Here is a 12,828-nt window from a genome sequence, read left to right as displayed (position 1 = left end):
AAGGAGTGGGACACTAATCCGGAAGCTTCTAAGAAATCTTGCTACACCCTCCGACGAACCATCAAACAGGGAAGGAGTCAATACAGGACAGAGATTGAACCCAACTCTGACGCAAACTACCACGGATTACAAAGGGAAACCCAGGAGCGAACTGTCTGCCTGTCTGCCTGTCTGCCTGCCTGCCTGCCTGTCTGCCTGTCTGCCTGCCTGCCTGCCTGTCTGTCTGTCTGTCTGTCTGTCTGTCTGTCTGCCTGTCTGCCTGTCTGCATGTGTGTTTGCTTGCATGTCTGTAGAGGCCACATGGTGAAGAGAAAGGGTGAGGAGGGATGAGAAAAGAGGAGAGAGGTGTACAGCTGTCTTATCTACCCCTCCTCCCTCTTGACCACCTCCATCCTTCCATCCCTCCACCCCTCCTCCCCTCCTCCATTCTTGACCTCCTGACCTCCCCTCACCCCTCCACCCTTCCATCACTCTACCCCTCCTCCCTTCTACCCTTCCATCCCTCCACCCCTCCTCCCCTCCACCACTCTTGACCTCCTGACCTCCCATCACCCCTCCACCCCTCCTCCCCTCCATCCCTCTTGACCTCCTGACCTCCCCTCACTCCTCCACCCCTCCACCTTCTCCAAAACAACTGTTACCCTGTAGTCAGGTTAGATAACCCAACTGTTATCCTGTAGTCAGGTTAGATAACCCAACTGTTACCCTGTAGTCAGGTTAGATAACCCAACTGTTACCCTGTAGTCAGGTTAGATAACCCAACTGTTACCCTGTAGTCAGGTTAGATAACCCAACTGTTACCCTGTAGTCAGGTTAGATAACCCAACTGTTACCCTGTAGTCAGGTTAGATAACCCAACTGTTATCCTGTAGTCAGGTTAGATAACCCAACTGTTACCCTGCAATCAGGCTAGATAACCCAACTGTTACCCTGCATGGAGTTCTGTTGAGATTTCTGTACTGGACCATCTAACACATGACTGCAGTGGAGTGACTTTGCTCCGAGACATGACTGCAGTGGAGTGACTTTGCTCCGAGACAAGACTGCAGTGGAGTGACTTTGCTCCGAGACGTGACTGGAGTCCTCTATAAACACCATCGGAGTCTATACAGCCATGTCTCAGGGCAGGGAATTGACTGGTCACCAAGTCGGTCTGTTAGCCGTTGCATTAACCAACCCCTCATTTGCTGTCGTAGGTACCAGAGAAACAGACCTGGGGATCAGGCTAGGAGTGACTGTCTTAGTCTTGGTTCACACAGAGAGACTGATTGTGATATCTCAGTTGTAGATTAGTATCCCGGTACCCTACTGTCCCCAAGTTGTAGTGTGGTGCAGATGACTTACACAGAGCCCTGCTGCCCACCCTGCTCACCCCCTCAGACCTCACCCCTCAGGCCTCACCCCTCAGACCTCACCCCTCAGACCTCACCCTTCAGGCCTCACCCCTCAGACCTCACCCCTCAGGCCCCACCCCTCAGACCTCACCCCTCAGGCCTCACACCTCAGACCTCAGACCTCACCCCTCAGGCCCCACCCCTCAGACCTCACCCCTCAGGCCTCACCCCTCAGGCCCCACCCCTCAGGCCCCACCCCTCAGGCCCCACCCCTCAGGCCCCACCCCTCAGGTCTCACCCCTCAGACCTCAGACCTCACCCCTCAGGCCCCACCCCTCAGACCTCACCCCTCAGGCCTCACCCCTCAGACCTCACCCCTCAAACCTCACCCCTCAGGCCTCACCCCTCAGACCCCATCCCTCAGGCCCCACCCCTCAGGCCCCACCCCTCAGACCTCAGACCTCACCCCTCAGGCCCCACCCCTCAGGCCCCACCCCTCAGGCCCCACCCCTCAGACCTCTGTCTGTTCATCTGGTTTCTTTAGTACTATCAGCTAACCCATATTTATAGTCAGGAGGGGCAGCAGGAAGCTGTAATATCCGGGTGCTGCTTGCACATATCAATATCAGACAGACGGTGCTTGTGGTTATTCGTGTGCTTTCCCTCCCAAACTAATGCATAGGTCCAGTAGGCATGAAACAGGAGACAGTGGTTTGAAACTTCCTATAAAAACTGTCAATTTTTTACAAAAAAAAATGTTTCTCCTCTGTGGGAATTTTCTTTGCTCTATCTCTCCCTCTCTCTTTATACTTTGTCTTTCTCTCCCCATCCATCGGTCTCTCTCTCTCCCTCTCTGTCTCCCCCTCTTTCACTGTGTTTCTCCATGTCTTGCTTCCGTGCCTGTGTCATGTCATGGCTGAGAGCCGGGAGAGGAGAGGAAAGGGTTGGTTGGGTGGAATGTGGTTCAACGGTGAGTTTTTAAATAGCCCCCTGCCTGGACCAGCCTGTCCGTACAAGGGCAGAGCCACGACCCCAAATCATCAGCACCCACCACGGTACTGAAAATAAATACCTTTTTCTCGGTCCGCAACAGTTACAAAAATAGGCGAGGGGGAGAGTCATGACGTCACGCAGTAGTGTCAGTGTTAGGAACAACCTCATAGTGATACATTGATAGGCTGCTGTACAGTAGCTTTGCACGTTGGTGAAAAGTGACCTCACCCCGAAAGAAACAAAGGTTGATGTTGTAAACAACATGTCAAATACAGAACATCTAAATTATCTCAGTAGGGTGTTTCCTGTTTCCTGACCATGCGACCTGACCATGCAGGAACAACTCCAGGGGCTGTATTTATAAAGTGTCTCAGAGTATGAGTGCAGATCTAGGAACAGGTTCTCCCTGTCCATACAATCTTATTCGGTATCATCTAAGTGGCAAAAACTGATCATAGATCAGCACTCCTACTCTGTGACGCTTTGTGAATAGGGGCCCAGGTCCCAATAAAAGCCCATAACTACGGTGTTGTGCCCTGAGTGTTTCCTGGTCAGGTGCTATGGCCATGAAACACTCCTGGGCCCATAGCCATGCTCCCAGTCAAATCTCAATCCCAGCTTGGGTCACATGTACTAAATTGCACTCACTGTTGGAAGTTCCTTTGTGTGAAAGTGTTTACAAAACAATGGCATGAACCAAGAACCAAATCTTGCATGGGCTGGCCAGCTACTGAATAGGTTGTGTCTGGGTCAGTCATGTGACTATGTTCTGGCCAGCTACTGGATAGTTTGTGTCTGGGTCAGTCATGAGACAATGTTCTGGCCAGCTACTAGATAGTTTGTGTCTGGGTCAGTCATGAGACAATGTTATGGCCAGCTACTGGATAGTTTGTGTCTGGGTCAGTCATGAGACTATGTTCTGGCCAGCTACTAGATAGTTTGTGTCTGGGTCAGTCATGTGACTATGTTCTGGCCAGCTACTAGATAGCTTGTGTCTGGGTCAGTCATGTGATAATGCTCCCAGTAATGATCTGATGTGTTGTGTCTCCCAGTAATGATCTGATGTGTTGTGTCTCCCAGTAATGATCTGATGTGTTGTGTCTCCCAGTAATGATCTGATGTGTTGTGTCTCCCAGTAATGATCTGATGTGTTGTGTCTTCCAGGATACTGGTGGGGGCTCCCCGGGACAGAGGACTGGGCCTCATGCGGAGACAGCGTACTGGCGCCCTGTACCGCTGTCCAATCACCGGCAAGGAGTTTGACTGCGAGCGCGTGGACATCGATGGAGATGTAAACCTCGACAGGGAGAGCAAGGACAACCAGTGGCTAGGAGTGACAGTCAAGAGCCAGGGGATTGGAGGAAAGGTGGTGGTAAGGAAAGGAAAAACTCCTGGTACTAAGCATGCCTGTCGTGGCCTGGGGCCTGGTCCCAGATCAGTTTGAGTTCCTAGGGTTATTGTCATGGCACCATAGGAGTTGGCAAGACAGCACAACCATATCTGGGACCAGGCTATGTCTGTACTGTAGTGAGTAGACCAGGCTATGTCTGTACTGTAGTGAGTAGACCAGGCTATGTCTGTATAGTAGATAGTAGACCAGGCTATGTCTGTATAGTAGATAGTAGACCAGGCTATGTCTGTACTGTAGATAGTAGACCAGGCTATGTCTGTACAGTAGTTCCTAGACCAGGCTATGTCTGTACTGTAGTGAGTAGACAAGGCTATGTCTGTACTGTAGTGAGTAGACCAGGCTATGTCTGTACAGTAGTTCCTAGACCAGGCTATGTCTGTACTGTAGTGAGTAGACCAGGCTATGTCTGTACTGTAGTGAGTAGACCAGGCTATGTCTGTACTGTAGTGAGTAGACCAGGCTATGTCTGTACTGTAGTGAGTAGACCAGGCTATGTCTGTACTGTAGTGAGTAGACCAGGCTATGTCTGTACTGTAGTGAGTAGACCAGGCTATGTCTGTACTGTAGTGAGTAGACCAGGCTATGTCTGTACTGTAGTGAGTAGACCAGGCTATGTCTGTATAGTAGATAGTAGATCAGGCTATGTCTGTACAGTAGTGAGTAGACCAGGCTATGTCTGTATAGTAGATAGTAGACCAGGCTATGTCTGTACAGTAGTGAGCAGACCAGGCTATGTCTTGTTCTGTAGTGAGCAGACCAGACTATGTCTGTATAGTAGTTAGTAGACCAGGCTATGTCTGTACTGTAGATAGTAGACCAGGCTATGTCTGTAAAGTAGATAGTAGACCAGGCTATGTCTGTACTGTAGTGAGTAGACCAGGCTATGTCTGTAAAGTAGATAGTAGACCAGGATATGTCTGTACTGTGGTGAGTAGACCAGGGCCCACCTGTACTGTAGTGTAGTAGACCAGGGCCCACCTGTACTGTAGTGAGTAGACCAGGGCCCAATACTGAGAATGTACTGCTACTGATCCTGTCCCTCTCCAGACCAGGGCCCACCTGTACTGTAGTGTAGTAGACCAGGGCCCACATGTACTGTAGTGTAGTAGACCAGGGCCCACCTGTACTGTAGTGTAGTAGACCAGGGCCCACCTGTACTGTAGTGAGTAGACCAGGGCCCACCTGTACTGTAGTGTAGTAGACCAGGGCCCACCTGTACTGTAGTGAGTAGACCAGGGCCCACTTGTACTGTAGTGAGTAGACCAGGGCCCACCTGTACTGTAGTGAGTAGACCAGGGCCCACCTGCACTGTAGTGTAGTCAGCGCCCACCTGTACTGTAGTGAGTAGACCAGGGCCCACCTGTACTGTAGTGTAGTAGACCAGGGCCCACCTGTACTGTAGTGTAGTAGACTGACTCGTCCAGTTACTTACTGTAGCCAGACTCTCCAGACATGCCCACAAACAGATCTGAGAGCAGGCTATGTCTGTACTGTAGATAGTAGACCAGGCTATGTCTGTACAGTAGTGAGTAGACCAGAATATGTCTGTACTGTATAAAGTAGACCAGGCTATGTCTGTACAGTAGATAGTAGAACAGGCTATGTCTGTACTGTAGATAGTAGACCAGGCTATGTATGTACAGTAGATAGTAGACCAGGCTATGTCTGTACAGTAGATAGTAGACCAGGCTGTGTCTGTACAGTAGATAGTAGACCAGGCTATGTCTGTACAGTAGTGAGTAGACCAGGCTATGTCTGTACTGTAGTGAGTAGACCAGGCTATGTCTGTACTGTAGTGAGTAGACCAGGCTATGTCTGTACTGTAGTTAGTAGACCAGGGCCCAATACTGAGAATGTACTGCTACTGATCCTGTCCCTCTCCAGACCAGGGCCACCTGTACTGTAGTGTAGTAGACCAGGGACCACCTGTACTGTAGTGTTTTAGACCAGGGCCCACCTGTACTGTAGTGAGTAGACCAGGGCTCACCTGTACTCTAGTGAGTAGACCAGGGCCCACCTGTACTGTAGTGAGTAGACCAGGGCCCACCTGTACTGTAGTGAGTAGACCAGGGCCCACCTGTACTGTAGTGAGTAGACCAGCGCCCACCTGTACTGTAGTGTAGTAGAACAGGGCCCACCTGTACTGTAGTGTTTTAGACCAGGGCCCACCTGTACTGTAGTGAGTAGACCAGGGCCCACCTGTACTCTAGTGAGTAGACCAGGGCCCAATACTGACAATGTACAGCTACTGATCCTGTCCCTCTCCAGACCAGGGCCCTCCTGTACTGTAGTGTAGTAGACCAGGGCCCACATGTACTGTAGTGTAGTAGACCAGGGCCCACCTGTACTGTAGTGTAGTAGACCAGGGCCCACCTGTACTGTAGTTTAGTAGACCAGGGCCCACCTGTACTGTAGTGTAGTAGACCAGCGCCCACCTGTACTGTAGTGTAGTAGACCAGGGCCCACCTGTACTGTAGTGTAGTAGACCAGGACCAAATACTGAGAATCTACTGCTACTGATCCTGTCCCTCTCCAGACCAGGGCCCACCTGTACTGTAGTGTAGTAGACCAGGGCCCACCTGTACTGTAGTGTAGTAGACCAGGGCCCACCTGTACTGTAGTGTAGTAGACCAGGGCCCACCTGTACTGTAGTGTAGTAGACCAGGGCCCACCTGTACTGTAGTGTAGTAGACCAGGGCCCACCTGTACTGTAGTGAGTAGACCAGGGCCCACCTGTACTGTAGTGTAGTAGACCAGGGCCCACCTGTACTGTAGTGTAGTAGACCAGGGCCCACCTGTACTGTAGTGAGTAGACCAGGGCCCACCTGTACTGTAGTGTAGTAGACCAGGGCCCACCTGTACTGTAGTGAGTAGACCAGGGCCCACCTGTACTGTAGTGTAGTAGACCAGGGCCCACCTGTACTGTAGTGTAGTAGACCAGGGCCCACCTGTACTGTAGTGTAGTAGACCAGGGCCCACCTGTACTGTAGTGAGTAGACCAGGGCCCACCTGTACTGTAGTGAGTAGACCAGGGCCCACCTGTACTGTAGTGTAGTAGACCAGGGCCCACCTGTACTGTAGTGAGTAGACGGACTCGTCCAGTTACTTACAGTAGCCAGACTCTCCAGACATGCCCACAAACAGATCTGAGAGCAGGCTATGTCTGTACTGTAGTGAGTAGACCAGGCTATGTCTGTACAGTAGTTCCTAGACCAGATTATGTCTGTACTGTAGTGAGTAGACCAGGCTATGTCTGTACTGTAGTGAGTAGACCAGGCTATGTCTGTACAGTAGTTCCTAGACCAGGCTATGTCTGTACTGTAGTGAGTAGACCAGGCTATGTCTGTACTGTAGTGAGTAGACCAGGCTATGTCTGTACTGTAGTTAGTAGACCAGGCTATGTCTGTACTGTAGTGAGTAGACCAGGCTATGTCTGTACTGTAGTGAGTAGACCAGGCTATGTCTGTATTGTAGTGAGTAGACCAGGCTATGTCTGTACTGTAGTGAGTAGACCAGGTTATGTCTGTACTGTAGTGAGTAGACCAGGCTATGTCTGTACTGTAGTGAGTAGACCAGGCTATGTCTGTACTGTAGTGAGTAGACCAGGCTATGTCTGTATAGTAGATAGTAGACCAGGCTATGTCTGTACAGTAGTGAGTAGACCAGGCTATGTCTGTATAGTAGATAGTAGATCAGGCTATGTCTGTACAGTAGTGAGCAGACCAGGCTATGTCTTGTACTGTAGTGAGCAGACCAGACTATGTCTGTATAGTAGTTAGTAGACCAGGCTATGTCTGTACTGTAGATAGTAGACCAGGCTATGTCTGTAAAGTACATAGCAGACCAGGCTATGTCTGTACTGTAGTGAGTAGACCAGGCTATGTCTGTAAAGTAGATAGTAGACCAGGATATGTCTGTACTGTGGTGAGTAGACCAGGGCCCACCTGTACTGTAGTGTAGTAGACCAGGGCCCACCGGTACTGTAGTGAGTAGACCAGGGCCCAATACTGAGAATGTACTGCTACTGATCCTGTCCCTCTCCAGACCAGGGCCCACCTGTACTGTAGTGTAGTAGACCAGGGCCCACATGTACTGTAGTGTAGTAGACCAGGGCCCACCTGTACTGTAGTGTAGTAGACCAGGGCCCACCTGTACTGTAGTGAGTAGACCAGGGCCCACCTGTACTGTAGTGTAGTAGACCAGGGCCCACCTGTACTGTAGTGAGTAGACCAGGGCCCACTTGTACTGTAGTGAGTAGACCAGGGCCCACCTGTACTGTAGTGAGTAGACCAGGGCCCACCTGCACTGTAGTGTAGTCAGCGCCCACCTGTACTGTAGTGAGTAGACCAGGGCCCACCTGTACTGTAGTGTAGTAGACCAGGGCCCACCTGTACTGTAGTGTAGTAGACTGACTCGTCCAGTTACTTACAGTAGCCAGACTCTCCAGACATGCCCACAAACAGATCTGAGAGCAGGCTATGTCTGTACTGTAGATAGTAGACCAGGCTATGTCTGTACAGTAGTGAGTAGACCAGAATATGTCTGTACTGTATATAGTAGACCAGGCTATGTCTATACAGTAGATAGTAGAACAGGCTATGTCTGTACTGTAGATAGTAGACCAGGCTATGTATGTACAGTAGATAGTAGACCAGGCTGTGTCTGTACAGTAGATAGTAGACCAGGCTATGTCTGTACAGTAGTGAGTAGACCAGGCTATGTCTGTACTGTAGTGAGTAGACCAGGCTATGTCTGTACTGTAGTTAGTAGACCAGGGCCCAATACTGAGAATGTACTGCTACTGATCCTGTCCCTCTCCAGACCAGGGCCACCTGTACTGTAGTGTAGTAGACCAGGGACCACCTGTACTGTAGTGTAGTAGACCAGGGCCCACCTGTACTGTAGTTTAGTAGACCAGGGCCCACCTGTACTGTAGTGTAGTAGACCAGCGCCCACCTGTACTGTAGTGTAGTAGACCAGGGCCCACCTGTAATGTAGTGTAGTAGACCAGGGCCCACCTGTACTGTAGTGTAGTAGACCAGGACCAAATACTGAGAATCTACTGCTACTGATCCTGTCCCTCTCCAGACCAGGGCCCACCTGTACTGTAGTGAGTAGACCAGGGCCCACCTGTACTGTAGTGTAGTAGACCAGGGCCCACCTGTACTGTAGTGTAGTAGACCAGGGCCCACCTGTACTGTAGTGAGTAGACCAGGGCCCACCTGTACTGTAGTGTAGTAGACCAGGGCCCACCTGTACTGTAGTGAGTAGACCAGGGCCCACCTGTACTGTAGTGTAGTAGACCAGGGCCCACCTGTACTGTAGTGTAGTAGACCAGGGCCCACCTGTACTGTAGTGTAGTAGACCAGGGCCCACCTGTACTGTAGTGAGTAGACCAGGGCCAAATACTGAGAATCTACTGCTACTGATCCTGTCCCTCTCCAAACCAGGGCCCATCTGTACTGTAGTGTAGTAGACCAGGGCCCACCTGTACTGTAGTGAGTAGACAAGGGCCCACCTGTACTCTAGTGAGTAGACCAGGGCCCACCTGTACTGTAGTGTAGTAGACCAGGGCCCACCTGTACTGTAGTGAGTAGACTGACTCGTCCAGTTAGTTACAGTAGCCAGACTCTCCAGACATGCCCACAAACAGATCTGAGAGCAGGCTATGTCTGTACTGTAGTGAGTAGACCAGGCTATGTCTGTACAGTAGTTCCTAGACCAGGCTATGTCTGTACTGTAGTGAGTAGACCAGGCTATGTCTGTACTGTAGTGAGTAGACCAGGCTATGTCTGTACAGTAGTTCCTAGACCAGGCTATGTCTGTACTGTAGTGAGTAGACCAGGCTATGTCTGTACTGTAGTGAGTAGACCAGGCTATGTCTGTACTGTAGTTAGTAGACCAGGCTATGTCTGTACTGTAGTGAGTAGACCAGGCTATGTCTGTACTGTAGTGAGTAGACCAGGCTATGTCTGTATTGTAGTGAGTAGACCAGGCTATGTCTGTACTGTAGTGAGTAGACCAAGGCCCACCTGTACTCTAGTGAGTAGACCAGGGCCCACCTGTACTGTAGTGTACTAGACCAGGGCCCACCTGTACTGTAGTGTAGTAGACCAGGGCCCACCTGTACTGTAGTGTAGTAGACCAGCGCCCACCTGTACTGTAGTGTAGTAGACCAGGGCCCACCTGTACTGTAGTGTAGTAGACCAGGGCCCACCTGTACTGTAGTGAGTAGACCAGGGCCAAATACTGAGAATCTACTGCTACTGATCCTGTCCCTCTCCAAACCAGGGCCCATCTGTACTGTAGTGTAGTAGACCAGGGCCCACCTGTACTGTAGTGAGTAGACCAGGGCCCACCTGTACTGTAGTGTAGTAGACCAGGGCCCACCTGTACTGTAGTGTAGTAGACCAGGGCCCACCTGTACTGTAGTGTAGTAGACCAGGGCCCACCTGTACTGTAGTGTACTAGACCAGGGCCCACCTGTACTGTAGTGTAGTAGACCAGGGCCCACCTGTACTGTAGTGTAGTAGACCAGCGCCCACCTGTACTGTAGTGTAGTAGACCAGGGCCCACCTGTACTGTAGTGTAGTAGACCAGGGCCCACCTGTACTGTAGTGAGTAGACCAGGGCCAAATACTGAGAATCTACTGCTACTGATCCTGTCCCTCTCCAAACCAGGGCCCATCTGTACTGTAGTGTAGTAGACCAGGGCCCACCTGTACTGTAGTGAGTAGACCAGGGCCCACCTGTACTGTAGTGTAGTAGACCAGGGCCCACCTGTACTGTAGTGTAGTAGACCAGGGCCCACCTGTACTGTAGTGTAGTAGACCAGGGCCCACCTGTACTGTAGTGAGTAGACCAGGGCCCACCTGTACTGTAGTGAGTAGACCAGGGCCCACCTGTAATGTAGTGAGTAGACCAGGGCCCACCTGTACTGTAGTGAGTAGACCAGGGCCCACCTGTACTGTAGTGTAGTAGACCAGGGCCCACCTGTACTGTAGTGTAGTAGACCAGGGCCCACCTGTACTGTAGTGTTGTAGACCAGGGCCCACCTGTACTGTAGTGTAGTAGACCAGGGCCCACCTGTACTGTAGTGTAGTAGACCAGGGCCCACCTGTACTGTAGTGAGTAGACCAGGGCCCACCTGTACTGTAGTGTAGTAGACCAGGGCCCACCTGTACTGTAGTGAGTAGACCAGGGCCCACCTGTACTGTAGTGTAGTAGACCAGGGCCCACCTGTACTGTAGTGTAGTAGACCAGGGCCCACCTGTATTGTAGTGTAGTAGACCAGGGCCCACCTGTACTGTAGTGAGTAGACCAGGGCCCACCTGTACTGTAGTGAGTAGACCAGGGCCCACCTGTACTGTAGTGTAGTAGACCAGTGCCCACCTGTACTGTAGTGAGTAGACCAGGGCCCACCTTTACTGTAGTGTAGTAGACCAGGGCCCACCTGTACTGTAGTGAGTAGACGGACTCGTCCAGTTACTTACAGTAGCCAGACTCTCCAGACATGCCCATAAACAGATCTGAGAGCAGGCTATGTCTGTACTGTAGTGAGTAGACCAGGCTATGTCTGTACAGTAGTTCCTAGACCAGGCTATGTCTGTACTGTAGTGAGTAGACAAGGCTATGTCTGTACTGTAGTGAGTAGACCAGGCTATGTCTGTACAGTAGTTCCTAGACCAGGCTATGTCTGTACTGTAGTGAGTAGACCAGGCTATGTCTGTACTGTAGTGAGTAGACCAGGCTATGTCTGTACTGTAGTTAGTAGACCAGGCTATGTCTGTACTGTAGTGAGTAGACCAGGCTATGTCTGTACTGTAGTGAGTAGACCAGGCTATGTCTGTATTGTAGTGAGTAGACCAGGCTATGTCTGTACTGTAGTGAGTAGACCAGGTTATGTCTGTATTGTAGTGAGTAGACCAGGCTATGTCTGTACTGTAGTGAGTAGACCAGGTTATGTCTGTACTGTAGTGAGTAGACCAGGCTATGTCTGTACTGTAGTGAGTAGACCAGGCTATGTCTGTACTGTAGTGAGTAGACCAGGCTATGTCTGTATAGTAGATAGTAGACCAGGCTATGTCTGTACAGTAGTGAGTAGACCAGGCTATGTCTGTATAGTAGATAGTAGACCAGGCTATGTCTGTACAGTAGTGAGCAGACCAGGCTATGTCTTGTACTGGAGTGAGTAGACCAGGCTATGGCTGTATAGTAGTTAGTAGACCAGGCTATGTCTGTAAAGTAGATAGTAGACCAGGCTATGTCTGTAAAGTAGATAGTAGACCAGGCTATGTCTGTACTGTAGTGAGTAGACCAGGCTATGTCTGTACTGTAGTGAGTAGACCAGGGCCCACCTGTACTGTAGTGTAGTAGACCAGGGCCCACCTGTACTGTAGTGAGTAGACCAGGGCCCAATACTGAGAATGTACTGCTACTGATCCTGTCCCTCTCCAGACCAGGGCCCACCTGTACTGTAGTGTTTTAGACCAGGGCCCACCTGTACTGTAGTGAGTAGACAAGGGCCCACCTGTACTCTAGTGAGTAGACCAGGGCCCACCTGTACTGTAGTGTAGTAGACCAGGGCCCACCTGTACTGTAGTGAGTAGACTGACTCGTCCAGTTAGTTACAGTAGCCAGACTCTCCAGACATGCCCACAAACAGATCTGAGAGCAGGCTATGTCTGCACTTTAGTGAGTAGACCAGGCTATGTCTGTACAGTAGTTCCTAGACCAGGCTATGTCTGTACTGTAGTGAGTAGACCAGGCTATGTCTGTACTGTAGTGAGTAGACCAGGCTATGTCTGTACAGTAGTTCCTAGACCAGGCTATGTCTGTACTGTAGTGAGTAGACCAGGCTATGTCTGTACTGTAGTGAGTAGACCAGGCTATGTCTGTACTGTAGTTAGTAGACCAGGCTATGTCTGTACTGTAGTGAGTAGACCAGGCTATGTCTGTACTGTAGTGAGTAGACCAGGCTATGTCTGTATTGTAGTGAGTAGACCAGGCTATGTCTGTACTGTAGTGAGTAGACCAAGGCCCACCTGTACTCTAGTGAGTAGACCAGGGCCCACCTGTACTGTAGTGTAC

The 12,828-nt window shown here is 50.7% G+C and overlaps 1 protein-coding gene across 1 annotated transcript in view; it reads left to right on the top strand.

Moving 5' to 3' along the window:
- Positions 1-12,828, top strand: part of LOC139371446 (integrin alpha-7-like) — an 81,643-nt gene that overhangs the window by 20,036 nt on the left and 48,779 nt on the right. The window contains exon 2 of the mRNA XM_071111868.1: positions 3,492-3,699. Within this exon, the coding sequence (XP_070967969.1) occupies positions 3,492-3,699 (208 nt within the window). The remainder of the gene's footprint in view (positions 1-3,491; positions 3,700-12,828) is intronic.

The sequence above is a fragment of the Oncorhynchus clarkii genome, chromosome 17 (genome assembly GCF_045791955.1).
Source record: "Oncorhynchus clarkii lewisi isolate Uvic-CL-2024 chromosome 17, UVic_Ocla_1.0, whole genome shotgun sequence".
In the NCBI taxonomy this organism is placed as follows: Eukaryota; Metazoa; Chordata; class Actinopteri; order Salmoniformes; family Salmonidae; genus Oncorhynchus; species Oncorhynchus clarkii.
The sequence above is the reverse complement of the archived record's forward strand: the minus strand, read 5'-3'. Positions and strand labels throughout refer to the sequence as shown.